Source organism: Lynx canadensis, chromosome B2 (assembly GCF_007474595.2).
Source record: "Lynx canadensis isolate LIC74 chromosome B2, mLynCan4.pri.v2, whole genome shotgun sequence".
Lineage (NCBI taxonomy): Eukaryota > Metazoa > Chordata > Mammalia > Carnivora > Felidae > Lynx > Lynx canadensis.
Genome location: NC_044307.1, coordinates 138,153,528 through 138,180,694, shown reverse-complemented (window position 1 = coordinate 138,180,694; position 27,167 = coordinate 138,153,528). Strand labels below are relative to the sequence as shown.

Below are 27,167 nucleotides of genomic sequence, written 5' to 3'. Positions count from 1 at the left end.
CTAAAATAATAGTACATTTTTCTTCATGAAAAATCCCAGTGTTCAGAGAAACAAACAAACAGCAACATAAGCTAAATAGTCACTATATCAGAAATGAACTATAGGCCTTTTGAATAATACTCCAGTGAACTTGTGTCCTTACATGAAGAGGGACAGCCGTAAGCATCTGGTCACTGAAGCTCTCTGGTGCCCATATTTGGGAATGTACCTTGTTTTAAGAGGGTGGCCCTCTGTGGAAGTGGACTCCTTAAATAAGTGTCTGCACCAAAGACCATATGGCATGGTTTAATCATTGTACAAAGACTCTTCATAGAATGTGAGGTTGAAATTCGTAGAAAAGCAAACAAGGGATGATATCTGATGAGTCAATCCAGGAAGGAGCAATCTTCATGATTGTCGCAATGATAGACTTCCTCCCTACCGACCCCCATTTGTCTGTGAAGTCACAAGAGATGGTCCCTAGATAAAGTGCTTTCCCCAATGGCTAACTTTATATCCAAGAAATAAAATATATCCAAGGAAAAATGTAAGCTTGGTGTTACTAAAGTTTGTTTTTTAGGTCAAAGAATTGGGTTTGCTGGTATTGCTTGTCTAACAACATAACTATAACAGTGAAGGAGAGTTAGATGATCTTAGTAAACCCAAGGATTTCGCCTCAATGATGTAGATAACTATTCTTGGGGAAGGCACCAAAAGAGGCTGGGGTGGGGGGAAAATAAGTGTCAAAATTGAAGTGTCCTATAACGCCCACAGAGTTTCTCTTCCTTTGCTTGGTTCCCACACTTGTCATAAATGAGTGCCATCAAGGAACTTTAAAATCTCTGTTCTGTCACTTTTGTGCTCATATAATCCATTAAAAATCCAAGACTATAAAGTGATTCATGTCATTCCGAGGAAGGTAAAATTAAAATTCTTTAGGATAGATTTTTTTTTTTAAAGTGACATAGTGATTTTTCCCCCTTTATAGTCACATTGGACAGTGAATGAGGATTGTAAACCACAAATATCTAAAGTTTTAATTTTAGTCTAAAATATTTATATACTGTATCACAGCCGAGTCTCAGATAAGAACCACTGTCTTTAATAACGTTCAGGTTGAGTTAAAAAAAAAAAAAAACAACACATAAATATATACCTTTTTGGAAAACATTACTATTCTGTGAGACAAAAGGAAAAAGTGTATTCAAAGAAAATGTGTTTTACATTTTCTGCATTGAATTATATACAGTGCATGAACATAATTCAACTTGGAAACTCATCAGCTGTTTGGGCCATGCCCTCAAAATTCCGTTTAACCTGTCTGTAATTTTCTTTTGGGAAAAGCCAAGAAAGGGAAGAAACAAATTAAAAACAAAAGCACCCTCCTCAGGAATCTGGGAATGCTTTTATAATTGAGTCATAGGCAGGTGGGGGCGGTGTGGAAAAGCCCACTCGAAGACTGTTGTTGGACCAGTGGAAATCCGGGCGGCTCAGACTGTGCGAAGTGCTGATGGTGTGAACCGAGCTGGAGGAAGGGAGAGTCACCAGTTGACTGTCAGTTTCCACCGGAAGTGGTGGACTTTGCAGGAAGGGATGGAAAGTTGAAGCCCTGAAGCTTGATTTTCTTGGAAAGGAATTTGCCTGCTCCAGGGAAGCTTGTCGCTGGAAAGTGAGGCTGGCCAGGCTGAGGTTGCTTCGCCGTTCGCAGCCACTGTGGCGGTAAAATCCAGTTCTGTTGAGGCCATGGTTGTAAGACCTAGACCGCCGGCTTGAACTCCACTGCGAGATGGGGGCACTGGCTCTTCTTCGAGACAAACAGACACACAGAGCCCAAATAAACCCTCCAATTACGAGCACAATTGTAATGGACACTGAGAAGGACGTGATAACATCCTCTGAAACAAACAAACAAAATCAAATAGGTAATTTCATTTGCAAATGGGTGTTCAACTAAAACCACAGGACAGAGCACCAACAGTAACTATGGAGTACATGATTAATTGAAAGCGATTTTGAATTAGGGAAATAAAAGACTGCGCTAGGTCCATATATGAATATCAGCTGATATGCTTCTATTTTTTAAAGCAAAAGGATCTAAAGCAACATTTTTAGCTGTAGCATTACACCTTGCTGATGCTATTTTATCACCTGTTATAAATGAGAATAGTCTTTTTGTTTTTTTAAAGGTGATTCTTCAGTTCATAAATGTTTATAAGGTTGCAAATATAGTCCTAAGATTATTTCCTCTTGTGCTGCGGCAGTAATAACGTTTCAGAAATTGATAAAGGATTTTGTAGTCAAATTGACTTTGCCGTTTCCTGCCTCTGCTTTCATCAACCCCAGCGATGTCTCCCACCTGCAGGCTTCATGACGTCTCACTTCCTGTGGTCATTTTGTAACAGGAAGTGCTGAGCTAGAGCCATCTGGTGGGCTGACTGATTTATGGTCTATTTCCTGAACTCCTGGATTGTAACCTGTATCTCTGACTCATTGATGACATGACCCATGCAGACTACTGTGCTCTTTCTTGGACCATCATTTCCAGTCCATGCTGCTGTCATGCCCTCACTGTGATAATGACAGTTTTGTCCCCTGGATCCATAGAATCTCTGTTATACACCAGTATCCTTCCATTCACAGAACTTGTATTTGTTCAGATTTCCTGTTCAGGGGGTAGGGGAGTTGGTTTTCCCCAAATGGAAATTCTATCTTAATGCTTTTTCTTGTGAACTAAAAACCCCTTTTTGAAGAAAACTGGGGAGTAGAGCCCCTGCTTTGAATGTAAAGACATTCTGCACATCAGAAGACTTCTCACGTCTTATCACCAGCCTTGGAAGACCCCACCACATTTCCCCATGATCTAACCCACAAGTCATGCTGATTTTCTCACTATCCCAGAGCCTGTCTTTTTCTCTCAAGCTCTGTGCTTTTCCACGTATTTTTCCTTATATCTGGACACAACTTTTAAATTTCTGTCTGAAAAACCTGTTCTTCAAGATCCATTTCAAGTATCACTTTTTGGTTTCATCAACAAACATTAGTTACTGTTTCATGAACAAAAATTAGTTACCGTGAAGTAAAGAGGTATCTTATCTCATTGCTTATCTAGGGATTCTGTACTGAGAGGGCCAGGGACTGGAAATTAGCTCAATGAGGTTTTGAGATAGTGAAAAAACAAAACAAACAAACAGAGAGGCTGCAAATGCTTTGAAGTTCCTCCCTTTGAGAGGTAGAATCTACTTCCCTGCCCTTGAAGCTGGGCTGGCTTCACAGCCTGCTTTTACCAATGGGATGCGATGGAGATCAAGTTGTGCAAAATGCAGCCTAAACTCCAAGAGGCCTTTCAGCTTCCACTCCAGCTGTTGTCAGAAGCCCTGTAATTGCCAGCGCCCAACAAACCCAGGTTTGCCTACCGGATGATGAGAGACACATTGGGCCAGTTACCCCATTGCTCCGGCCAAGACACGGAGCACATGAATGGGGTCTTCCTAGATCATTCAGGTGTTAGCCTAACAACTGAGTATGACACATGAGAGAAGACCAGCAGAAAATCTATCTAGCAGACTGATCCCCATCCAGACTACTAACCCACAGAATTGTGAGCTGAATAGATGATATTTTTAAGCTGCTGTTGTGGCAGGATTCTCGCACAGAGAGTCGTGACACCGAGGCCTTTTAATTTCCAGAAAGCAACTTTATTCCTGTGGGCACCGCTCATTTGGGTTCGTACCCGAAAGAACTGAGCACTGAACGTCACGTGGCATAGTTTTTTTTAGTGCATTTTCTATTTCTCTGTCTCCCATATATGGTAACACACACAAACATGTAGTCTGATTAAGTGGTCTCAGTTTACGAGGTCATGAGGGATGTTGTCACATAGGTGCATAGCCAGGTTATCTTGAAGTTTTGTGGGTTGTTTTGTTCTGGGTTTCTCCTTTTCTCTCTCTCTCCCTCTCTCTCTCTCTCTCTCTCTTCTCTTTAGGGAGGGGACCCTACCACACTATGTTTTGGGGTAGATTGTTATACAGCAAAAGTTAACTGATTCAAGATTCCCAACTCAGCTTTATCTTTAACATATTGTATGATTTTTAGGAAATTTGTTTGGACTCATTTTATTATGTTTTATTTATTTTTTATTTTTTGACATTTATTTATTTATTTTTGAGAGACAGAGCGTGAGCGGGAAAGGGCCAGAGCGAGAGGGAGACACAGAATCTGAAGCAAGCTCTAGGCTCCAAGCTGTCAGCACAGAGCCCAGTGTGGGGCTCGAACTCATGAACCGTGAGATCATGACCTGAGCCGAAGTCAGACACTTAACCGACTGAGCCACCCAGGCACCCCTCATTTTATTATGTTTTAAATGAAGAAGTTAGATTTTATGGTTATCAAGGTTATTTTCAGGTTATTGTTGCAATCTATGATAATATATAGAAAATATATAATGCAAAAATAGCAAAACAAACCAATGCTAATAAATACATAAGACTACTCATTGTTCCTTAATCTTAAGATATAGAAGCAATTAGTGTCCTTCTACCTTATGTTCACATTTATCTCCTGTGGCAAGACTATGTATGTTTTGTTCTACTTTCACAATTACCTTCACAAATGCTTAGATCAAAATCCTCCAAAACAGTCGCTTAAATCAAATCTAAACAATAAATTCTTTGTAATAGGAAGAGGACTCTAAATTATAAGATGATTTAGAACAGCTCTGCTAGACCAAGTATTGTTCTCCCAAAATGTCTCATAAAAATAATATTGACTCATAGCCTTAAAATTCAATCTCTTGCGACAGAGATTTTAGAAAATTAGGCTTTATCTGGAAACAGCAAATAAATAATAAATACAGTCAGAAACTAAAATCAGACTCATTGGTTATATAGTAAAATTCAAAATTCACTTGTAACTATCAGTGCCCCCAAATATTGGGAACCTAAAAAAGAAGTTATAGGAATTCTGGGTTGCCAAGGCAATGATAGCTGTGTAAATCAGAATGTCCCAGAATTTCGTCCAAAAAAACAATAGAGAACAAGATGCACAAATAAAACGATACAAAACCCATGCCTTCAGCATAATTAGAAGACAAAGAACATCCAAACTTCAATTACCAAGAAAGTAAACTGATAAAACAGATATCAATACCTTCTCTCCCATGCTTCTATCTCAAGTCTTCATGGAGAGAAAGGACGGTTCCAGAAAAAGTGTAAAAATAATGAAAAGGTATTCTGTTCCATAAGCACACCCGACTATAGTAAAGGGATTTACAAGTGCATGCAAGAATGTGAAAAGGCAGGAGTGCCTGGGTAGCTCTGTCAGTTGAGGGTCCGACTTCAGCTCAGGTCATGATCTCGCAGTTTGTGAGTTCGAGCCCCGCATTAGGCTCTGTGCTGACAGCACAGAGCCTGGAGCCTGCTTCGCATTCTGTGTCTCCCCCTCTCTCTGCCCCTTCCCTGCTCATGCTCAGTGTCTCTCTGTCTCTCAATAATAAATAAATGTTAAAAAAAAAAAAGAGAAGAAAAAAAAAAAGAATGTGAAAAGGCAGCCTTGGAAAGTAATCCTTCCCTTAGGAAGAAGAAGGTAAAGTGTGCAGTCAAAAGATCTCATCTTGTAAGATTCCATTTACAGGAAGTGTCCAGAAGAGGGGTAGGGAAACTATGGGGAGAACAAGCAGATAAGTGATTGCCTAGGGCTGGTGGGTGGGGTGGGAGGGACGGGAGGGAATACTAATGGCCATGGGTTTCTTTTTGAAGGCCAGAGTGTTCTCATATTAGATGGTGGCAATGGTCACACAAGTCTGTGACTATAACAAAACCATTTATTGTACCCTTTAATGGGTGAGTCCTATGGTATGTGAATTATCTCAGTAAAGGTGTTAAAAAGAGAAATGACAGAGAAAAAGAGGTGCTTTTTGGAAACCACACAATGAAAAAGAAAAGAGGGAAGAGTGAGGGGAAAATTTTAGAGTCCTTCAAGACAAAAAATAAAATAAAATAAAAAACAAAGGACACATAATTCCTCCCCACCTCTGTCCTCTAAAAGTCAACCAGTAAAAACACCATACATTGCTACACTGAGGAAAGGAGGAATCTACAATGACTCCTGGGATTCTGGCATGGGCAGGCAAGGGTAGATATTAGCATCATTCATCCAAACCAAGAAGAAATATAAGATTGTGGAAGATGCTGAACTTGAGTGCCCCTGAGATACTCATTTGGAATCAGAGTTAAATAAACATGGAGCTTAAAGAGGAGCAGAATTAGGAATCTTTATAGTACAAGAGACTTGTAGCCATCATGGAAAGCACTTACACTAAAAGCAAGAGTGTGTTTAGAAGTGAGTTGAGAATAGATTTCCAGGAAAATCACAACTTAACAGGTGGCAGAAGTAAACAAAGAAACAAAGAAGGACTAATTTGGGAGGTCTGATCAGACAAAAAATATACTAGCACTGATTCTAAGTAACAATTTTAGGTGGAAGTGATTACCAGCTACTTGCCCCAGAAACATTTATCTATTCATTTATTTAACATATAAAACACCCACTGGATGCCAAGCAGGGCTAAATTTATAGGCAAGAGTGAAGAAAACAAAATGTTAGCCCTGGTGGAGTTTACATCCTATAAGACTTCAATGAAGATAAGAAAATGTCCTCTAAGCCTGCAATAAGGGAGCCGTTGGCCACTTTGCCCAGAGCAGATTGAGGTCAGATGATGGAGGATTATGAGGGCATCTCTAAAAAGTTCAATCTCTCTACTGTGGGCAGAGAGAGCCTTGAACAAAGTGACCTAATAGGAAGGATAGAATACAGAGCTAACCATGATAAATGAGACAGACCAAGGCCCAGAGAAGGGAAGATAGTTGAAACAGGTCTGAACATTCCTGCCACGATCCAGATACCCAATAATAATAATGACTTAATGTGGGAAGTAACCATAAGAATAGGAAAGAAAACACTTAGTCACAAGAGACCCAAAGTCAAAAGAACCTAAAAATTATTCCAAAGGATTACACCATCTAAAACACTAGAAATAAGACATGGGGGGAGTGGGGCTATAAACTGAGGTTTAGAGGTTCTTGCTCCTAAGATCTCGATTATGATGTTATTTTCTAGCAGTGATTTAATAATTGGATTAAATCATAATGTTTTAGAAAAATTTCAGTATCTTCTTACTTCGTGAGATTTATATGCCTTTACTATTTTATGTAAGTTTACGAGACAATAGATTTGCTCAAATTTTTATTGTTTCATAATCATTAACACTAAATTTCCTTTAAGTTTTGGCTGCATAAATTCTGTACCTCACTGAAAATGTGTTTTTTGCTGTTGTTGTTGGGTTTTGGGTTTTTTTTTTTTTTTGGCTTTTTTGTTTGTTTGTTTGTTTAATCTTAGAGAGAGAGAGCGAGCACGAGTGGGGGAGAAGGGCAGAGGGAGAGAGAGAATTTCTACACAGTGCAGAGCCTGACACGGGGCTCAGTCTCACAACCCCGGGATCATGACTTGAGCAGAAATCAAAGAGTCTGACACTCAACTGACTGAGTGACCCAGGCACCCGTCACTGAAAAATTGCTCTAGAAAATAAAGAAAAATCATGAGCTACTCAAATACTCGATAGAACTAAGTCTTTTGCCTTCTTCTCAAATAAGTAGGTCTCTGAGTCCAGGCAGTTTACTAAGTTTGGTACTTTGGCTTAAAAAAAACAAAACAAACCTAATTTTATCTATTTCAGTGAATTTTTGTCAATCTTTTTTTTTTGTGAGATGTATTACATATAATTTGAATAATTCATTATTAAATGTTATTAAGTGATCAGTCATCCCTAGAAGAGTTTCTTTATAGAATAGTTTATACCCTGGAGAATCCATGAGTTAATTACGATGAGAAACACATTAACCAAAGAATCTGGACAAAATTACTCAGAAATGCTATCTTCCTATTTAGAACAATGAATGAAAGATATACCAAGGTTCATCTAGTTGTTGTACTTTTGAATAGGAAACTAAAGCATTAGGTAGAGATCTAGTAGGCAAACTATTAGCTCCTTGAAGTTCTATTATTCCACTCCAGAAAGTTTTCATTAAACCTTTAGGTAATTTTGGGGCACCTGGGTGGCTCAGTTGGTTGATCATCTGACTCTTGATTTCGACTCAGGTCTTGATCCCATGGTTGTGAGATCGAGGCCAGCATCAGGCTCTGCACTGAGCATGGAACTTGCTTAAGATTCTCTCTCTTCTCCCCCTCTCTCTCTGCCCCTCCCCTGCTCATACTCTCTCTCTCTCTCTCTCTCTCTCTCTCTGTGTGTGTGTGTGTGTGTCAAAATAAATCAACATTAAAAAAAACTTGGGGAGACTGGGTGGCTCAGTCGGTTAAGCATCCGACTTCGGCTCAGGTCATGATCTCACAGTCTGTGAGTTCGAGCCGCGCGTCGGGCTCTGTGCTGACAGCTCAGAGCCTGGAGCCTGCTTCAGATTCTGTGTCTCCCTCTCTCTCTGACCCTCCCCTGCTCATGCTTTGTCTCTCTCTGTCTCAAAAATAAATACACATTAAAAAAAAATTTTTAAATACTTTAGGTAATTTCGATATTTGGAGGAATATAATTTATAAAACACACAATCTTATTTTTTATTTCATGATTTTGTTAAACACTATAGTATGTTTCCATTCATTTAACTTAATTTATAGGTCTCAGGCACTGTTTTGCATGTATCATACCACTTAATTCTCAAGCAAACCCATAAGGGGAATACTTTATTTCTTAGGTGTGTTGTAAGAAAATATTAATCTAAAACGTAAGTGAAGAACTTAAAATGCATAAAAAATGTACTAATTTAATACCAGATTTGGTAGCCTGTTACAAACAGAAATACTTGGGGAAATTGTGTTAAGGCAATATTATGCATTCTATAGATAACATTCTCCTGAATCAACAGCCTCTACTGGAGAATTTGAAATATTAACAACTTCAGGGGCACCTGGGTGGATCAGTCGGTTAAGGGTCAATTTTGGCTCAGGTCATGATCTTGTGGTTCACGAGTTCAAGCCCCACATCGGGCTCTGTGCTGACGGCTCAGAGCCTGGAGCCTGCCTGAGATTCTATGTCTCCCTCTCTCTCTGCCCCTCCCCTGCTTGTACTCTGTCTCTCTCTCTCTCTCTCAAAACTAAGTAAAACATTAAAAAATTTTTTTAATTAAAAAAGAAATATTACCTTCAGATATAGAATTATAGATAAGGGGTTTCAGCTAAAACTAACTCTTAAACTCTTGAACTCTTCTTGGTTCAGAATCCTCATTTTAATGATACTGAAACAGAGTCTAAGTTTTATGTGGTAGAACTAACACTTGATTTGTTTTGATGATTGAATACTGACAGCTAGCATTGGTCAGGGACTATTGCTTTCACTCATAAATGGAATAAAATGAGAAGACAAATATTCAAGTTTGCAGAGTATATGCCCCTGTTTTTCTGTAAACCAATGTTACCACTATGGTCTGATCGAGGATTCTAAATATCTCTGGCTATAAGCAGATATAATAGATGATATTAAAGAGATATATTCACTTCACTCCAACTAAATGGGGATAAAACTAGAATCTTTAAAGAGAAAATAGATTCAGTTACCCAGTAAAGGCCTTTAAGGGTTATAGGAGTTCCTATAGATGGTCTCAGTGTTTGTATCCTTTGAGCCTCTCTATTGCTGTCTCTTCTGACAAATAAAATGTTCTCAGTGGTTTATCTTTATTGAAAAACAGCATAAGGTTTGGGGCGCCTAAGTGGCTCAGCTGGGTAAGCATCAGACTTTGGCTCAGGTCATGATCTCACGGTTCATGAGTTTGAGCCCCGCATCGGGCTCTGTGATGACAGCTCTGAGTCTGGAGCCTGCTTCAGATTCTGTGTCTCCTTCTGCCTCTCTGTCTCTCTCTCTCAGAAATAAGTAAAAACATTTAAAAAAGAGAAAAATAGCATAAGGTTTAATTTCAAGAAAAAAGTTAGATTTTTCAAATGTACAATCAAGGGAAAATAATGTCTTGTCTCTGAAATCGACGGAGAAAATTAGCAAAGGCAACCAAAATACGCAGAGTAAGAAATATATTTATGTGCCAGATGACTAATTTCCAAAATATACTATTCTGATATAAGAAAACAAGGGTAATGTCCAAACTCTAGCAGACCAGTGTTATAGAATATATTCATTCATCAAAATTTTCTTAAATGAAAAATTTCAGTTTGTGAATAAAAGCATTTTTTGTGGCACAAAAACTAGAACAATATTTCTAGGAGTGCAATTTGACAATAAATCTGTTTTAAATGATTCTTCTTTATGGCTTTATAATATTTCTATATTGTAATATTTATGATGTTATAATATTAAATATCATATTTAACACTGTAGATGTACCATCTATGCCTGAAATTTAGGGAAATGGCAGGCAGTATAGGTAATAATAACTCAAAATATCTTATTACTATTATAAATAGAAGACTGTATAGGGTTATAGAGATATCTGAAAAGATTAAACGATAAATTTTAAATGTACGTGAGAATCATGAGAATAATATATATACATTAGTAATAAACCAGTTACATTTTGAATGAATATAAATTAAGATAAGCTGGAGCAGAAGTTATAAAAATGACAGAAAAAAATCATGCTGCTTTTATATGGATTTCCTTAATTTTTGTTGTTCACTTGAGTGCACATACCATGCAAATGGCTTCCTAACCCATGAAGTTAGTCAAATATTCATATTAGAAATTACCGTACTAATTCTTAGTATTTTTTTTTTTTAACCTGTATTTATTATTGAGAGACAGAGAGAGACAGAGCGTAAGCAGGAGAGGGGCACAGAGAGAGAGGGAGACGCAGAATCCGAAGCAGGCTCCAGGCTCCGAGCTGTCAGCACAGAGCCCCACCTGGGGCTTGAACTCACAAACCACGAGATCATGACCTGAGCCGAAAGCTTCACCGACTGAGCCACCCAGGCGCCCCAATCGTACTAATTCTTATGCTGCTACCATACGTGCAGAATTTTTTAATAACTATGAACTATAATAATGACATAAGAATGTCTGAGACTTGCTGAACTATATGGTAAAAAGCTTATCTTTTTTTTTTTTTTTTAAATTTTTTAGTGTGTATTTATTTTTGAGAGAAAGAGAGTGAGAACAAGCAAGGGAGGGGCAGAGAGAGAGGGAGATGCAGAATCCGAAACAGGCTCCAGGCTCTGAGCTGTCAGCACAGAGCCCAATGTGGGGCTCAAACTCACAAACCACAAGATCATGACCTGAGCTAAAGTCGGACACAACTGACTGAGCCACCCAGGCTCCCCTTATCTATCTTCTAAGCTCCCTTGCATCCAAACTGCATAAACAGCGTAAAAATCCAGAAAAGCAATAAGAAAGAAATGTCAAGTCATTTTTTTAAGTTTTTTATTCAAGTTTAATTAACATACAATGTTCTATTAGTTTCAGGTGTACAAAATAATGATTCAACAATTCCAAACATTTCTCAGTTCTCATCAAGATCAATGTACTCTTAATCCCCTTTATCTGTTCAAGCCATAATTTTAGCATTGCCTGTTCCAGAATGGTATTCCATAGGGATTTTTTTTTAATTCAACTGTAGTTAGTGATTTTTCTGAACCAAACTGGAATACAGAAAACATATAATGAAAACAGCATCTCTTGGCCATGTAGCTTTAAATTTTCATATATGTAATTCCATTCTGGCAGATTTTTGATAACAAATTCTGGAAGTCTTCTTTTTTTAATGTACTATTAAAACAATATACCCAAAAAATACACACATATTGGCACAGATACTCCTTTTTGAAGGACAATTTACCTTCTTATTTATCAATAATCTTAAGATCTCCCTTTGAAGGTAAAAGGTACACATTCTAACCTCAGTAAGGTAAAAATATAAATTAGATATCCTTATCCTGATTTTGTAATGTATATCTATATAACTAGCAAGGGGCTGGTATATAAGTCTTCAGTGAATAATAACTATTTCTACTAATGGTTGTATGACTTACTCAAGTCATTTGGTACTTGCTGACCTATATATGGCCAGTATAGTATCTTTCAATTCTAAGATTCTAATATTGAATCTGGTTTTCAGTACATCAATGCTTCAAAGTCTGTCCATTAGTATTAAAATTTAGTAGAGGTCACCATCTAGTGGCTTTGAGTTGAATTGTTCCAAATCTGAAAAGTGATTTTACCAGTGTCAGCAGAATGGAACATTGATCAATTCACAATACCTTTTGCAATCTTTTTTTTTTTTTAAATTTTTTTTTTCAACGTTTATTTATTTTTGGGACAGAGAGAGACACAGCATGAACGGGGGAGGGGCAGAGAGAGAGAGAGACACAGAATAATGCCAAATAAAGCTCTTCTGTTCTTGGTACCTTAGAGTATACAGGAGGATGGTTCATGCAATAAGAAGAATTTGACAAAAATATTTTGAGAGAATAATAGGGCACAGAAAACTTGATTAATCATAATAAAATAAACAAAGTGTTGGTATTTTCTATGTGTAGCTTATCTGCCAGAAAATCCTATATGGTTTTTTCCCACAATATATGCAGAATTCAACTTCTATCTACTCTGTTGCCTCCCTAGTCAAACATGACCACCACCTCTGACCCTATCATTCCCACCATTCCCTAACAACCCTCTATTCCAATACAGTAGCCAAAGTGAACCTTTGAAAATAGAAGTCAAATCACACTATTCTGTTCTAAACCCTCCACTTCTCCCACAGCAAAAGAAAACTCCTAAAAATGTTCTTAAAGTTCCAAGTTGACCTGTTCCCAATTATCTTTGCTCATTTTTACCCTTCCTCTGTCTTAGCTCCATCCACACTACCCTCTTTGCTGTTCCTTCAGCATACTGGATATGCTCCTGACTCAGAACCTTGCGCTGGTTGTAACCTATTTCTGAAATTCTTTCCCCAGGTATCTCCATGGCTAACTTCAGGTTTTCATTCATATGTCACCTTCTTTATAGACTTACCCTGATTACCCTATTTAAAATTTCATCTTAATAATAAAATAAAATAAAATAAAATAAAATAAAATAAAATAAAAAAAATAGATCTAACCCCAACTAATTTCAGAAGAAAAATTAATCCTTTCTAGAAAAAGATAAACTTACTTAGAGTCTAAAATTGTTTCTACAATGCTTCAGCCATTACTAAGCATAAATAACAAATTACAAAGCATTCCAAGAGACAAGACCAAATGAACAAAAACCAAGAGAATGACTATATCATAGAAAAATAACCATAAATTATCAAGATATTAGTTATCAAACACAATTATTAAAATAACCATGAATTCATATATTAAAGAAAATACATAACAAATTGAACCATTTCAAGAAAGAATGGGACTTATAAAAATAATTGAATAAAAATATCTGATGAAAATTAGAAAATATTTTAATAGTTATATTAAAAATATGAAATATCAAAACACATGATATGCACTTAAAGCTGTGCTTAGAAGAAAATGTGTACCTTTGGAGGCATAAATTTAAAAAGTAGAAAGGCTGGGGTGCCTATATGGCTCAGTCGGTTAAGTATCTGATTCGATTGCTGCTCAGGTCATGAAATCATGGTTTTGTGAGTTTGAGCTCCATGTGGGGCTTTGCAGTGACTGTGCAAAGCCTGCTTGGGATTCTCTCTCTTTTTCTCTCTGCCCATTCCCCACTGGTGCTGTCTTTGTCTCTCTCAAAATAAATTTAAAAACTTAAAAAATTAAAAAAAATAAAAAGAAGAAAGGCTGAAAAATAAATTATATAATCTTCCATATCAAAAAGCTAGCAAAAAAAAAAAAACAACTAAATCAAACACAAGTAAAATGGAATAATACAGTAAATAATAAGAGAAATAAATAAGTAAGAGAAATAAATAAGAGAAAGCAGAATGTAAAGACATAGAAAAAAGAAAAGAAACAAAGAGGGAGAATTATCAAAGCCTAATGTGGTTTCCATGAAAAAAAAATCTAATAAAAAATTGATTAACTGCTGATAAGAATGACCAAATGGGAAGAAGGGAAGGAAAAAGAAAAAGAGAGAGAGAGAATTACTAATATCAGAAATTAACAAGATGGCATTAGAACAGATTATATAGCCAGGTTCATTTGGTTAAGCATCCGACTTAAGCTCAGGTCATGATCTCACAGTTCGTGGGTTTTAGCCCTGCATCAAGCTCTGTGCTGACAGCTCAGAGACTGGACTGCTTGGGATTCTGTGTCTCCCTTTCCCTCTGCTCCTCCCCCCGCCCTCTCTCTCTCTCTTTCTCTCTCTCTCTCCCAAAAATAAGGAAACATTAAAAAAAATTAAAAAGAAGGAAGCCTCAAATAGCAGGGAGTAGGTGAATTTCCTAGTTTGAAAAACTAGCCCGAGGACAGTTTCCAGTCTGAATTATGTGGGCAGGTAAAACACCAACTGAAAATCTGCAGTATTTCCAATCTGGAGAAATAGAGGACACAGGTTGTGGCAACCAGAGCTGTTTCAGTATGAGAGAGAAATTTTAGAAAAGAGAATACCAGAGAGAAGGGTCTCAAAATTTTACGGATAAACGTATCCTGTAACTGTGCCCAACTCCAGAACTACACTGCATGTTTCATTTAGAATACCTAGAGAAAATAAAGAAATTAACTGAACCAAACTGAGACCTGAACTGCTTGTTAAAGGACAGGCTTTATAGGTTTTTGTGGTTTGAGTTCCTACTATGTTATTTTCCCATGAAAACAAATGAGAAAAAAAGTAGTCTTCAGGGTAATATAGACGAATCCAAAAGCCCATTCTAAATGTTAAAGATACAATATAAAATTACTTGCCATATGAAGAAACAGGAAAATGTGACCCATTCTCAGGAGAAAAGGTAGTCAACAAAGGCATAGCCTGGAGGCATCACAATCCTGGACTTCAAACTATATTACAAAGCTGTAATCATCAAGACAGTATGGTACTGGCACAAGAACAGACACTTAGATCAATGGAACGGAATACAGCATCCAGAAATGGACCCACAAACGTATGGCCAACTAATCTTTGACAAACAGGAAAGAATATCCAATGGAATAAAGACAGTCTCTTCAGCAAGTGGTGCTGGGAAAACTGGAGAGCAACATGCAGAAAAATGAACCTGGACCACTTTCTTATACCATACACAAAAATAAAATCAAAATGGATGAAAGACCTAAACATAAGACTGGAAACCAAAAAATCCTTGAGGAGAAAGTAGGCAAAAACCTCTTTGAACTTGACTGCAGCAACTTCTTACTCAACATGTCTCAGGAAACAAGGGAAACAAAACCAAAATTGAATTATTGGGACCTCATCAAAATAAAAACTTCTGCACAGCAAAGGAAACAATCAACAAAACTAAAAGACAGCTGATGGAATGGGAGAAAATGTTTGCGAATGACATATTAGATAAAGGGTTAGTATCCAAAATCTATAAAGAACTTCTCAAACTCAACACCCAAAAAACAAATAATCCAGTGACGAAATGGGCAAAAGACATGAATAGACACTTCTCCAAAGAAGACACCCAGATGGCCAATCGACACATGAAAAAATGCTCAACATCACTCATCATCAGGGAAATACAAATCAAAACCACAATGAGATACCACCTCACACCTGTTAGAATGGCTAACATTAACAACTCAGGCAACGACAGATGTTGGGGAGGATGCGGAGAAAGAGGATCTCTTTTGCACTGTTGGTGGGAACGCAAGCTGGTGCAGCCACTCTGGAAAACAGTATGGAGGTTCCTCAAAAACTAAAAATAGAGCTACCCTATGACCCAGCAATTGCACTACTAGGCATTTATCCATGGGATTCAGATGTGCTGTTTCGAAGGGACACATGCACCCCCATGTTTATAGCAGCACTATCAACAATAGCCAAAGTATGGAAAGAGCCCAAATGTCCATCGATGGATGAATGGATAAAGATGTGGTATATATATACAATGGAGTATTACTAGGCAATCAAAAAGAATGAAATTTTGCCATTTGCAACTACATGGATGGAACTAGAGGGTATTATGCTAAGCGAAATTAGAAAAAGTCAGAGTGGCTAAAATGAACAAATCAGGAGACTATAGATGCTGGAGAGGATGTGGAGAAATGGGAACCCTCTTGCACTGTTGGGAATACAAACTGGTGCAGCCACTCTGGAAAACAGTGTGGAGGTTCCTCAAAAAATTAAAAATAGATCTACCCTATGACCCAGCAATAGCACTGCTAGGAACTTACCCAAGTGATACAGAAGTGCTGATGCTTAGGGGCACTTGTACCCCAATGTTTATAGCAGCGCTTTCAACAATAGCCAAATTATGGAAAGAGCCTAAATGTCCAACAACTGATGAATGGATAAAGAAATTGTGGTTTATATACACAATGGAATACTACGTGGCAATGAGAAAGAATGAAATATAGCCTTTTGTAGCAACATGGATGGAATTGGAGAGTGTTATGCTAAGTGAAATAAGTCATACCGAGAAAGACAGATACCATATGGTTTCACTCTTATGTGGATCCTGAGAAACTTAACAGAAGACCATGGGGGAGGGGAAGGGGAAAAAAAAAAGTGAGAGAGGGAGGGAGCCAAACCATAAGAGACTCTTAAAAACTGAGAACAAACTGAGGGTTGATGGGGGGTGGGAGGGAGGGGAGGGTGGGTGATGGGTATTGAGGAGGGCACCTGTTGGGATGAGCACTGGGTGTTGTATGGAAACCAATTTGACAATAAATTTCATATTAAAAATAAATAAATAAATAAATACTACAATATAAAAAAAAGAAAAAGACAAATATCATATGACTTCACTCATGTGAGGACTTTAAGGTACAATACAGATGAACATAAAGGAAGGGAAGCAAAAATAATATAAAAACAGGGAGGGAGACAAAACATAAGAGACTCTTAAATATAGACAACAAACTGAGGGCTGCTGGAGGGGTTGGGGGTGAAGGGATGGCTAAATGGGAAAAGGGGTATTAAGGAAGACACTTGTTGGGATGAGCACTGGATGTTATACGTAGGGGATGAATTACTGGATTCTACTCCTGAAATCATTATTGCACTATATGCTAACTTGGATGTAAATTAAAAAATAAAAATAAATAATAATAAACAAACGACATAGCCTAAAATGCCCAGATGTTGGAATTAGCACACAAAAATTTTAAAGCAACTTGTATATTTATGTTCAATGATGTGAAGGACAGTGTTCATAAAGAATGAAAAGTCGGAGGAGTGCCTGAGTGGCCCAGACAGTTAAGCTGCTAATTTCGGCTCAGGTCATGATCTCACTGCCCATGAGTTTGAGCCCCCCTTGGGGCTCTGTGCTGACAACTCAGAGCCTGGAGCCTGCTTCGGATTCTGTGTCTCCCTCTATCTCTACCCCTCCCCTGCCCACTCTGCCTTTCTCTTTCTCTCTCAAAAATAAACATTAAAAAAAACTTTTTTTTAAAAAAAGAGTGAAAAGTGAGAAATATCAACAGAAAATACAAATTCTAAGAAAGAACCAAATGGAACTAAAAAGAACATCAAAACTAAAAAAAAAAAAAAAAAAAATCACTCAATGAGTCTAACATTACACTTAAGATGACAATGAAAAGATTCAATAAACTTAGAAATAGGTTAATAGATGGGCACCTGGGTGGCTCAGTTGGTTAAGCGGTCGACTTCGGCTCAGGTCATGATCTCACAGTTCATGGGTTCGAGCCCCGCATGGGCTCTGTGCTGACAGCTCAGAGCCTGGAGCCTGCTTCAGATTCTGTGTCTCCCTCTCCCTCTGCCCCTCCCCTGTTCACACTGTCTCTCTCTGTCTCTCAAAAATAAATAAATGTAAAAAAAAATTATAAAAAAAAAAGAAATAGGTTAACAGAAATTATCCATTTTGAAAAAGAGAAAAAAAAATAATTGGTGGGGAGGAACAGAGCCTCAGGGAATTATGGAACAATTTACAAATATTTAATATAATGGAGCTAAAAACTAATTGAAGAAATAAGACTGAAAATTTCAAACTTAATGAAAGAAATGAGTTTACAGATTCAAGAGTCTTGAAATATCAAGCCGGAAATATGTAAAGAACTGTACACAGGCACATCATAATCAAACAGCTGGAGATCAAAGATAAAATTTTTAATTTAATTAAAAATTAAAATGACATAATTAACATTCAGAAAAACAATTATTTGAACAACTACTAATCCCCAATAGGATACCATCATATTTCAAAGCAACAAAAAAACAATCAAACTAGATTTTCTATATCCTGAAAATTATCTGTTAAGAATAATGGCGAAATAAATAATCTTCCAGGTTTAGAGAAAAACTCATGACTAGCAGAACTACATTAAAAGCTTTGCTAACATGGATGGAACTGGAGAGTGTGATGCTAAGTGAGATAAACCATACAGAGAAAGACAGATACCATATGGTTTCACTCTTATGTGGATCCTGAGAAACTTAACAGAAGACCATGGGGGAGGGGAAGGGGAAAAAAAAAAAAGAGGTTAGAGTGGGAGAGAGCCAAAGCATAAGAGACTCTTAAAAACTGAGAACAAACTGAGGGTTGATGGGGGGTGGGAGGGAGGGGAGGGTGGGTGATGGGTATTGAGGAGGGCACCTTTTGGGATGAGCACTGGGTGTTGTATGGAAACTAATTTGACAATAAACTTCATATATTGAAAAAAAAAAGAATCTCAAATGAAAAAATAAATAAATAAATAAATAAAAGCTTTGCTAAAGGAAACCCTTAGATTGAGGGGGAATGATATCAGCTAAAAGACTTAGAGCTTCAGGAAGAAATAAAGAACATCAGAAATAGTATCAGTATAAATATAAAAGACTATTTTCTTTTAATTTCTTTAAAATAAGCACAAACACAGTAGATAGGTGATACCTATATATACAGATTAGACTTAAAAGTTTTTAAATCTGCTCAGCAAAAGACACTTTAGAAAATAAATAAGCAAGCCACAGAGAGGTAGTAAACATTTACAAGCCACATTACAGGTAATAAACATTGCCTGGATGGTGTGTTGGTTAAGCTTCGGATTCTTTTTTTTTTTTTTTTTTTTTTTTACATTTCTGTATTTTGAGAGGCAGAGAGAGACAGAGCATGAGTGGGGGAGGGGCAGAAAGAGAGGGAGACACAGAATCTGAAGCAGGCTCCAGGCTCTGAGCTGTCAGCACAGAGCCTGACGCGGGGCTTGAACTCACGAGCTGTGAGATCATGAGCTGCGAGATCATGACCCGAGCCTAAGTCGGACACTTAACCGACTGAGCCACCCAGGTGCCCCAAGCTTTGGATTCTTGATTTCAGCTTCATCTTTCAAGCCCCACATAGGGCTCTGTCTGCTTTGGATTTTCTCTGTCTCCCTCTTTCTCTGCCCCACCTCCCTCTCTCTCTAAAATAAATAAATAAACTTAAAAAAAAAAAAAACTTCGCAAATATATATCTGACGACTGACTGACACCAGAATATATAAAGGACTTTTATAATCAATAATAAAAAGACAGAAGAAGGGGAAGGGGAAGGGGAAGGGGAAGGGGAAGGGGAAGGAGAAGGAGAAGGAGAAGGAGAAGGAGAAGGAGAAGGAGAAGGAGAAGGAGAAGGAGAAGGAGAAGGAGAAAGATAAAGAAAATAAAAATGCACCAAAGAAATGAACAGATGCTTCTTCAAAATATATATTCAAATTCCCATAAGCACAAGAGAAGATGTTCAATGTCACAATCAGCAAATTTTTGTCTTTAAAGGCCCAGGGAGCAAATATTTTGGGCTTTTCAGGTCATACGTTATTGAAACTACTCAACTCTAATATTGTAGCACAAAACATCATAAACACACAATTGTCCCAATAAAACTTTATTTATAAAAACAAGTCATGCATCATATTTAGCCAGTAAGCCATACTTTGCCAACCTCTGCTCATCATCATCAGGCATCAGGAAGATACAAACTAAAACCACAATAAGATAAAACTAAATACTGACCAGAAAGGCTACAATATAAAGGGTTGAAAATAAAAAAAGAGCTATTGGAAAAGATCTGAAGCACCTGGAAACCTCATATATTTTTGCAAAAAGTAAATTGCATAACCACTTTGGAAAAAGGCCTGACAATTTTCTATAAAATCAAACCTACACTAAAGCTATAACCAGCTCTTCCACTTCTAGGAAGCTACCAAGAATAATGAAAACATGTATCAACAAAAGACTCTTACAAGAATATCTGTTACAGCTCTATTCTTATAGCCAAAAGAGTAAATCCTATATTATTTCATTTATCAGAAGTTCTAGAACAAGCAAAGCTAATCTGTTCTAGAAAAAAAAAAATCAAAGTAATGATTTCTTCTGGGGATGTTGCAGACAGGAACTGACTGGGATGTGGAATTAGGGAACTTTTTAGGTTTGTGATAATATTTAATATCTATGATTGAAGACAGAGTGATTCAGGTGTGTACATGTTTGTAAAAATTCAGCAAATGTTCAGTTACAATCTGTGCACTTCATTATTATTTATTTTACACATTTCATTATAGGTAAATTTGACTTTAAAAGGAAAAAAACAGAAAAAATATTGAATTCTGGTTAATGATATACATGCTGAAGTAATTAGGAAGAAGTATACTGACATCTTCAGTCTACTTTGAAATGTAAGTGAATAGGGGCACCTGGGTGGCTCAGCTGGGTAAGGGGTCGACTTCAGCTCAGGTCATGATCTCGCGGTCTGTGAGTTCGAGCCCCGCATCGGGCTCTGTGCTGGCAGCTCGGAGCCTGGAACCTGCTTCGGATTCTATGTCTCCCTCTCTCTCTGCCCCTCCCCCGCTCATGCTCTGTCTCTCTCTGTCTCTCAAAAATAATAAACATTAAAAAAAAAAGAAAAGAAAGAAATGCAAGTGAATAGGTAGGTGAATAAAATAACTATTGTAAGAACCTAAATGATAGGGGCACTAGGGTAGCTCAGTTGGTTGAGCATCTGACTTCAGCCAGGTCATGATGTCACCCTTTGTGAGTTCGAGCCCCGTGTCGGCCTCTGTGCTGACAGCTCAGAGCCTGGAGCCTGCTTCAGATTCTGTGTCTCCCTCTCTCTGCCCCTCCCCCACTCATGCACTCTCTCTCTCTCTCTCTCTCTCTCTCTCTCAAAAAATGAAAAAAACATTAAAACAATAATTTAGAAAAAACGTAAATGATAGAACCTAAGGGGTATGTGTATGGGTATTCACTGTAAGCATCCTTTGATGTTTCCCTATATTTGAACATTTTTATAATAAAATGTTGGAAAAACATATGAGAGAGTATCCCAAACAACTTTAAGGCAATATATATGGAAATTTAATTTAAGTGGGAAAAGTTTTAGAAAACACAAACTTCCATAACTCGTAGAAGAAAACGCTTCCTAACTTGTTTTATGAGACCAGCCTAACACTAGTACCAAAGCCCGACAAGACTATCGCAAGAAAAGACTATTATAGGCAAATTTCTCTCTTGAATGTAGATACAGGAGTTCTAAGGTCAGGGACCTAGTAAACGGTGCAGCCTTCTAGGCTCATGCTTACTGAATCATAATCTCTGATCATGGAGCCCAGTGAGAGATGCATTTTCAAATTTATTTATATAATTCAGATGCAGCTGCTTTAAAGACAACAATTTGTAAACACTTGTTTTTCAAGCTTTCTGGGTAACTGAGATAAGGGAAATAATGGGTAGGCCATTAATGTGCAATGATGCACACGTGTCCAATGATGGACACATGTTTGTTTTACAAATACAAATTAAAGACGCATTTGAAATATAATAACATTGGCTTGCTTTTTAGGAGGAGGGAATATAGAGGACATCATTGGGGTTTGTGTTCAATAAACTCTCTCTGTCTCCAGTTTCTCTGAGAACATCCTGCTCCTATCTACAGAGAGTAGACCTGTAACATTTAATTTAGTGTATTAAATGTAGACATTTTTCTACAGGAAATAGAACTTTCAGCTATTAACCAAGGTTTTCTCCCCTTGACACTTGACTACCCAATAAATCAGTTCACAACCCTTCATCTCTTCAATTACTTTGGAGAGGATTCGTACGGTTAGCAAGCATGCATAGAAAAAGAAAAAGTTGATCCTTGGAATTTCTAACTGGATTATCAAATATATAGAATGGATGAAAACCAAATAGGTAAAAACCTTGAAAAACAGTTGCTTTACTGCAATCACTAGATATTTTGAGAGAGATAAGAGTGTTCTGTTTGTTTGCTAGAATTTCAAAATGCTAAGAGTCTAAAGGGCTCAAAAACATATCTTTTTACTCTAAGAACGGTATTGGGAAAAATGAACCACAGTCTACAAGTCATGTCCTTGTCAATGTGGGTTGCCATACAAAATACTATAGCCTGTATGGCTTAAACAACAGGTCTTTATTTCTCTTAGTTCTTTGAGCTAGAAAGTCCAAGATCAAGGTGTCAGCATGATCAGGGTCTGGTGAAAGCTTCGTAGCTTGTAGGTGACCTATTTCTCGCTGTGACCTCACTTGGCCTTTTCTCAGTGCATGCTCACAGAGAGTGGGAGAGAGAGCAATCTCTCTTCCTTTTCTTACCAGGCCATTAAACCTTCCATGTAGCTCCCACCCTCCTGACCTAGTATGTGACTAGTAAGGGACTAGAAGTGATCATCACTCCATCTCTGCTCATGATGAGTTATAGACTGATTTAGGGAATCCCAGAGAAACTGGTATCCATTCCCAGCTTCCTGGGGTCCAAATGCGGTCCAAATGGGGTTTTCCCTCTGAGAAACCCTGGGTGCCTGACAGGCAGAGTAGAAGTGGGGATGGTAGACATTGGTTCATCTGGGCTTAGGGCACTTGATAAACAGCTTAACCTCAAGAGACGTTCACAACCCTCGGATTATGGGAGAGCATTCAATACTGTTCTATACCACTGAGACAGATGGAAAAGTCCCTGAATAAAAGGCAGTAGTAGACTAGAGGGGACATGAAAAAAAGGAGAAACCATGCCATTAACAAAATTTGCATAGACCACATGAGCCGGATTCTACAGTAAGAGCCCTCAGCAGTGGAAGCAGTGGAAACCATGCCATTAACAAAATTTGCATAGACCACATGAGCCGGATTCTACAGTAAGAGCCCTCAGCAGTGGAAGCAAGGGAGGAAAGGGCAATGCCCTAAAAACAGATGAGAAATACTTATTGGTAGATATCAGCAGAGACCAGAACATGAGATCAAGAATCAAAGGCCCTCTCCTTCCAATACCCCTAATAGTCTATAATCCCCCCACCTTAGGCCCTTTCCAACCTTAGGGAAAGGTCCTAAGGAAGAGGAAAACAGGAAGATCTAAAGTCACAAGATTGAACATTATTATGTTAAATCAGGTCAAATTTTTGCACTGAAAGTACACAAAACTTTAAAAATATCTGCCTCAAGACATTCACCTCTACAGATGTGGTTCGTGTGCTTTTGCTTCTGCATATATGTTGGTAGCATTTCTCCTGAACTCCCTGAAATTGTCCAACTACGCCTTGCTTATATCACTAACACCTAACACATTGACTAATACATAATGGGTGGCCAGTCAATGCTTCCGAGTAAACTAATAAACTGATAGGTGAATGAATGAGTGAGTTAATAAGTTAATGTGGGGAAAATGATGATTAACAAGTCCTTCCTAGGATTATCTCCTTCTGTGAATCTTCTCCGACTTACAGGAACGGATAAAGCATCATTTTTTTTTTCTCTAAGAAAGATTTTGGGACCATTTTTGCCATTTAAAAAAATTGTATATGTTTACTTATTTATTTTGAGAGAGAGACAGAGAGAGCAAGTGGGAGAGGGGCAGAGAGAGAGGGAGAGAGAGAATCCCAAGTTTACGGATACGTGTCTACTGTTTCATGGAGGCAGGATGCCGCAAATTTTACAGGTTCTGGTTCCTGCTGCTTTGGTGGGGAATGTTCCCAGAGAAGAAAAATGCATTAAAGAAAGCAAAAGAGAGAAATACAGGTGGCCTTCAGCTGTGTTGGCCTCAAACCACTTTTTTTGCTTCCTCTTGCGCTAATGACTGTAATGCTTGTACAACATTAATGAGTCCTAGTGGGTGATTACTATGAAAATGCAAGCTATTATTATTAGTAACAACCTGGTATCATTATCTTATTTTTCAGCATTCATTAAAGTAACCCCCCAAAAACTGATATTTGGAAAACAACTTTCCATACATCTTAAGTGCGTTAAGTTCGAGAAATTTATATATTTCAATGCGCAAGTTTTCCTTTTCTCAGCAATTCCATCCTTATTCTCTAAATTCGAAATTGGACACAATAGAAAATGTATGGTAATGTACTTGATAAGATTTTCAAAATAATATTTTTGCAGAGTCAGTGATCAAAATAGATACCAATTTAGATATAAAAAGAAATAAAATTTAAAAGGTCTACATTTATATTTTAGGAAATTTCTACATTTACTATATTTATGTTTAGATTTTTACATTTTACACTTAGTAATTTTTACCCCAGAAGAAATAATGTGATCTTTCATATATTTCCCCCAAATCATCAAACAGTATATCTGCTCAACATGGTTGCATTGGTTTTGTTAATGCTTATCAATGTAACACTCCCCTTCCTGGTTTTCATTATTTCCATCTATTTTCCATTGCATTCACCTACTAAGACAAAAAAAAAAAAAAAACCCTTAGGAACTATCTTTGAAACAGTAAGTTCGAATTCCTTCTCAAGCACAAATAACACACAAAAAAATCAGTGTTTTTAGGATTGGTAAATAGACTTCAATTAAGCATTGTCTTATTAATTCAGGTTTATTTTATGATTATTACCCATGTTTTAGTCAGTGGCTAGTGATTCCTTTCACTTAAGTAAACCTGAAACTTAACTTCAAATGGTCTGGAAAAAAAAATAGATCTGGCTTTCACAGATTAATTTTTGTAGTAAGAGCTACTTTACTTTTGAATAATTTGTATAGTTAATTTTGTAATGATGAATTTGGTGTAAACAAATTCTAGCTATTTTTCAGTGTGTGTTTAATGCGTTCACTTTTCTTATAAATGAAGACAGCAAGCAGTATTGTAACAAATATATATAATTAAGACTCCCACAGTTTTAAGGCTTATTGGCTGTTGGGTTTTCCAAGAATTACTTATTACCAAAGCCACTCTTAACAGTATGCAAACATAATTTACTTTCTTCTTATTTTTTAATGATTATGTTAGGGTGTTCACTAATATCCCTCCTTTCCGGGCCTGAAGCAAACATAAAGGGTTGATAGTAAAAAAGAAAAAGAAAAAAAGAATTATTTCCCTTCATGCACATTTTTGTGATGGCGGACAGCTAGGTGCTAGGTGAGGTTGTTAGGGACAGTCAATATTGCTGCTCCGTTTCACTGATAGCTCCCAAAGCATCCCCACAAATCACAAAAGAAAGTATGAAATAGTTCTCTGAGGGAATTAAAAATCTGTTCTAGACAAAAAATAAGGCTATTGATCTCTTCATAAACCCCATTGATTCCTTTAAATTTTTCTTCTGAATTTAACTGAAATAGTCCCCCTTATTTTTAAAATATCCCTGAATCCAAGAATACTCGTCAATTTACATCTTAGTCCATGTTCCTTAGCATTTTCCTTCTTTAGCCTTGAACAGCTGGTAATTTTGACCTCAACTCTACTCCATTACTGATATTTAACTAGTAGCTGTGTCTGAGCTCAGCCAAAAAGTACTTTTGTATTGTTTCTTTTTTCCTCTGTGATAGGCTTCCTTTTAATGTTATATGTAATGTTATTTCAAGTGAACTTTTTTTATTATAGTTTTTTCTTCCTTTAATTTCACAATAAGATTCCTTATTTTATCTATGACATCACAGTCCTTAAGTATAGATTTTGTTGTTTTGATTTCCTTTGGAAAATAAAGAGTATGACATTGACAATGAAAAAATAACCTCTTCAGCAAGTCTTGATTTCATTAAATAAAACATATACTTTATAACCTTAAGACAAATAAAACTTAATTTTCCAACAAAATCCACATTATCGTATTCTAAACAGCAATTATTTCCATCTTTTCTTTTTTCACATTTTTATTCTCATTATTTTCTAATTATATTTTGTAACGCCAAAATCTATACTTGTTGCCCAGATTCTTCTTGAGTGTCTCCAAAACCCACCTTAAACACATTATGTGAATATATTTATTATAATAAACTTATGAAAACTTAAGTAACCAGTTTATGGTAAACAAACTAACTCAGAGATTTTCACTCAATAAATTATGCAGGACCTTTTCTGCATCCTAATTTTAAATTAAAAACAGTTAAAGAAAGTATCTTACCCCAAAAGTTTTCTGGCCATGGACTCCCTAAACTTGTTGTGTTATTAGCCATAATATCCACAAGAAATAGAAGAGACAGAAAAAAAAAAAGAAAGAAAAGCCAGTTTGTTCGAAAGAAGCACTTTGATTCTATGTCTTTGTGGTTCAGCAAGAGAAAAATAATTTTCACACAACCCCTCATATACTTGGGTTTGCATAAAAGGAAACAAGTGTATCATGTTTCCTGCTTTTATACTCAAATTAGCAACTGTTTTTCTTATCTCGGAACTCCACATGGTTCCTGAGACACGAAACAATTTCCTTCTCGTCATTTCCTCAGCTAAATTACCAAGTTTCTTCCTCTCTGGCTGCTTTTGGGCTGAGAGGCTCCATTTCTTCTTCTCCAGCTCCTACCGACATATATAGGAAGATTCCAAAATCTAAGCTATAGCACTTTGGGTTAAATTTCTATAGGATAGAGAAAGAGACTACTTTCCAACATTTCACAATTAGATTTATTCAGCAAATTGGGGGAGGGGGGTTCTCCAATTTCCAATTTCCAATTGGAAATTCATACTCCATTCAAGTACAATTAATTTTATCTAATACCCTTTTTTATAAATCTCAGTTATTTATTAAAATTCGTAACCTGTCTCTTTCTCCATTTGGCATATTAATTTTGAAAAGCTATTTGCTTCCTTTCATAAATAGCTACCTAAAATGTAACTTAGATTTAATTTGTATTACTCTTGAATTGGTACTTAAGTATGAATAGGATGATTTCCACACAGAAGGAGCCTGTTTAAAGCCAAGTAAGAGAAACATAAATGCAA

General features: G+C 37.0%; 1 protein-coding gene across 1 annotated transcript; it reads right to left on the bottom strand.

The window, feature by feature from the left end:
* Positions 1–1,058: 1,058 nt before the first annotated feature.
* MYCT1 (MYC target 1) lies at positions 1,059–26,532 on the bottom strand. Its single transcript, XM_030316615.1, has 2 exons — positions 26,356–26,532; positions 1,059–1,874 (listed from the first exon to the last, which is right to left on the bottom strand). The coding sequence occupies exons 1-2, from the start codon at positions 26,405–26,407 to the stop codon at positions 1,366–1,368; spliced, it is 561 nt and encodes a 186-aa protein (XP_030172475.1). The 5' UTR covers positions 26,408–26,532; the 3' UTR covers positions 1,059–1,365.
* Between the last annotated feature and the right edge of the window lie 635 nt (positions 26,533–27,167).

Excerpts from the sequence above, each read along its gene's own strand:
- MYCT1 (XM_030316615.1), bottom strand. The coding sequence starts at position 26,407 with ATGGCTAATAACACAACAAGTTTAGGGAGTCCATGGCCAGAAAACTTT. Across the intron at positions 1,875-26,355 it reads ATGGCCAGAAAACTTTTGGG|AGGATGTTATCACGTCCTTC; the intron begins GTAAGATACTTT and ends TGTTTGTTTCAG.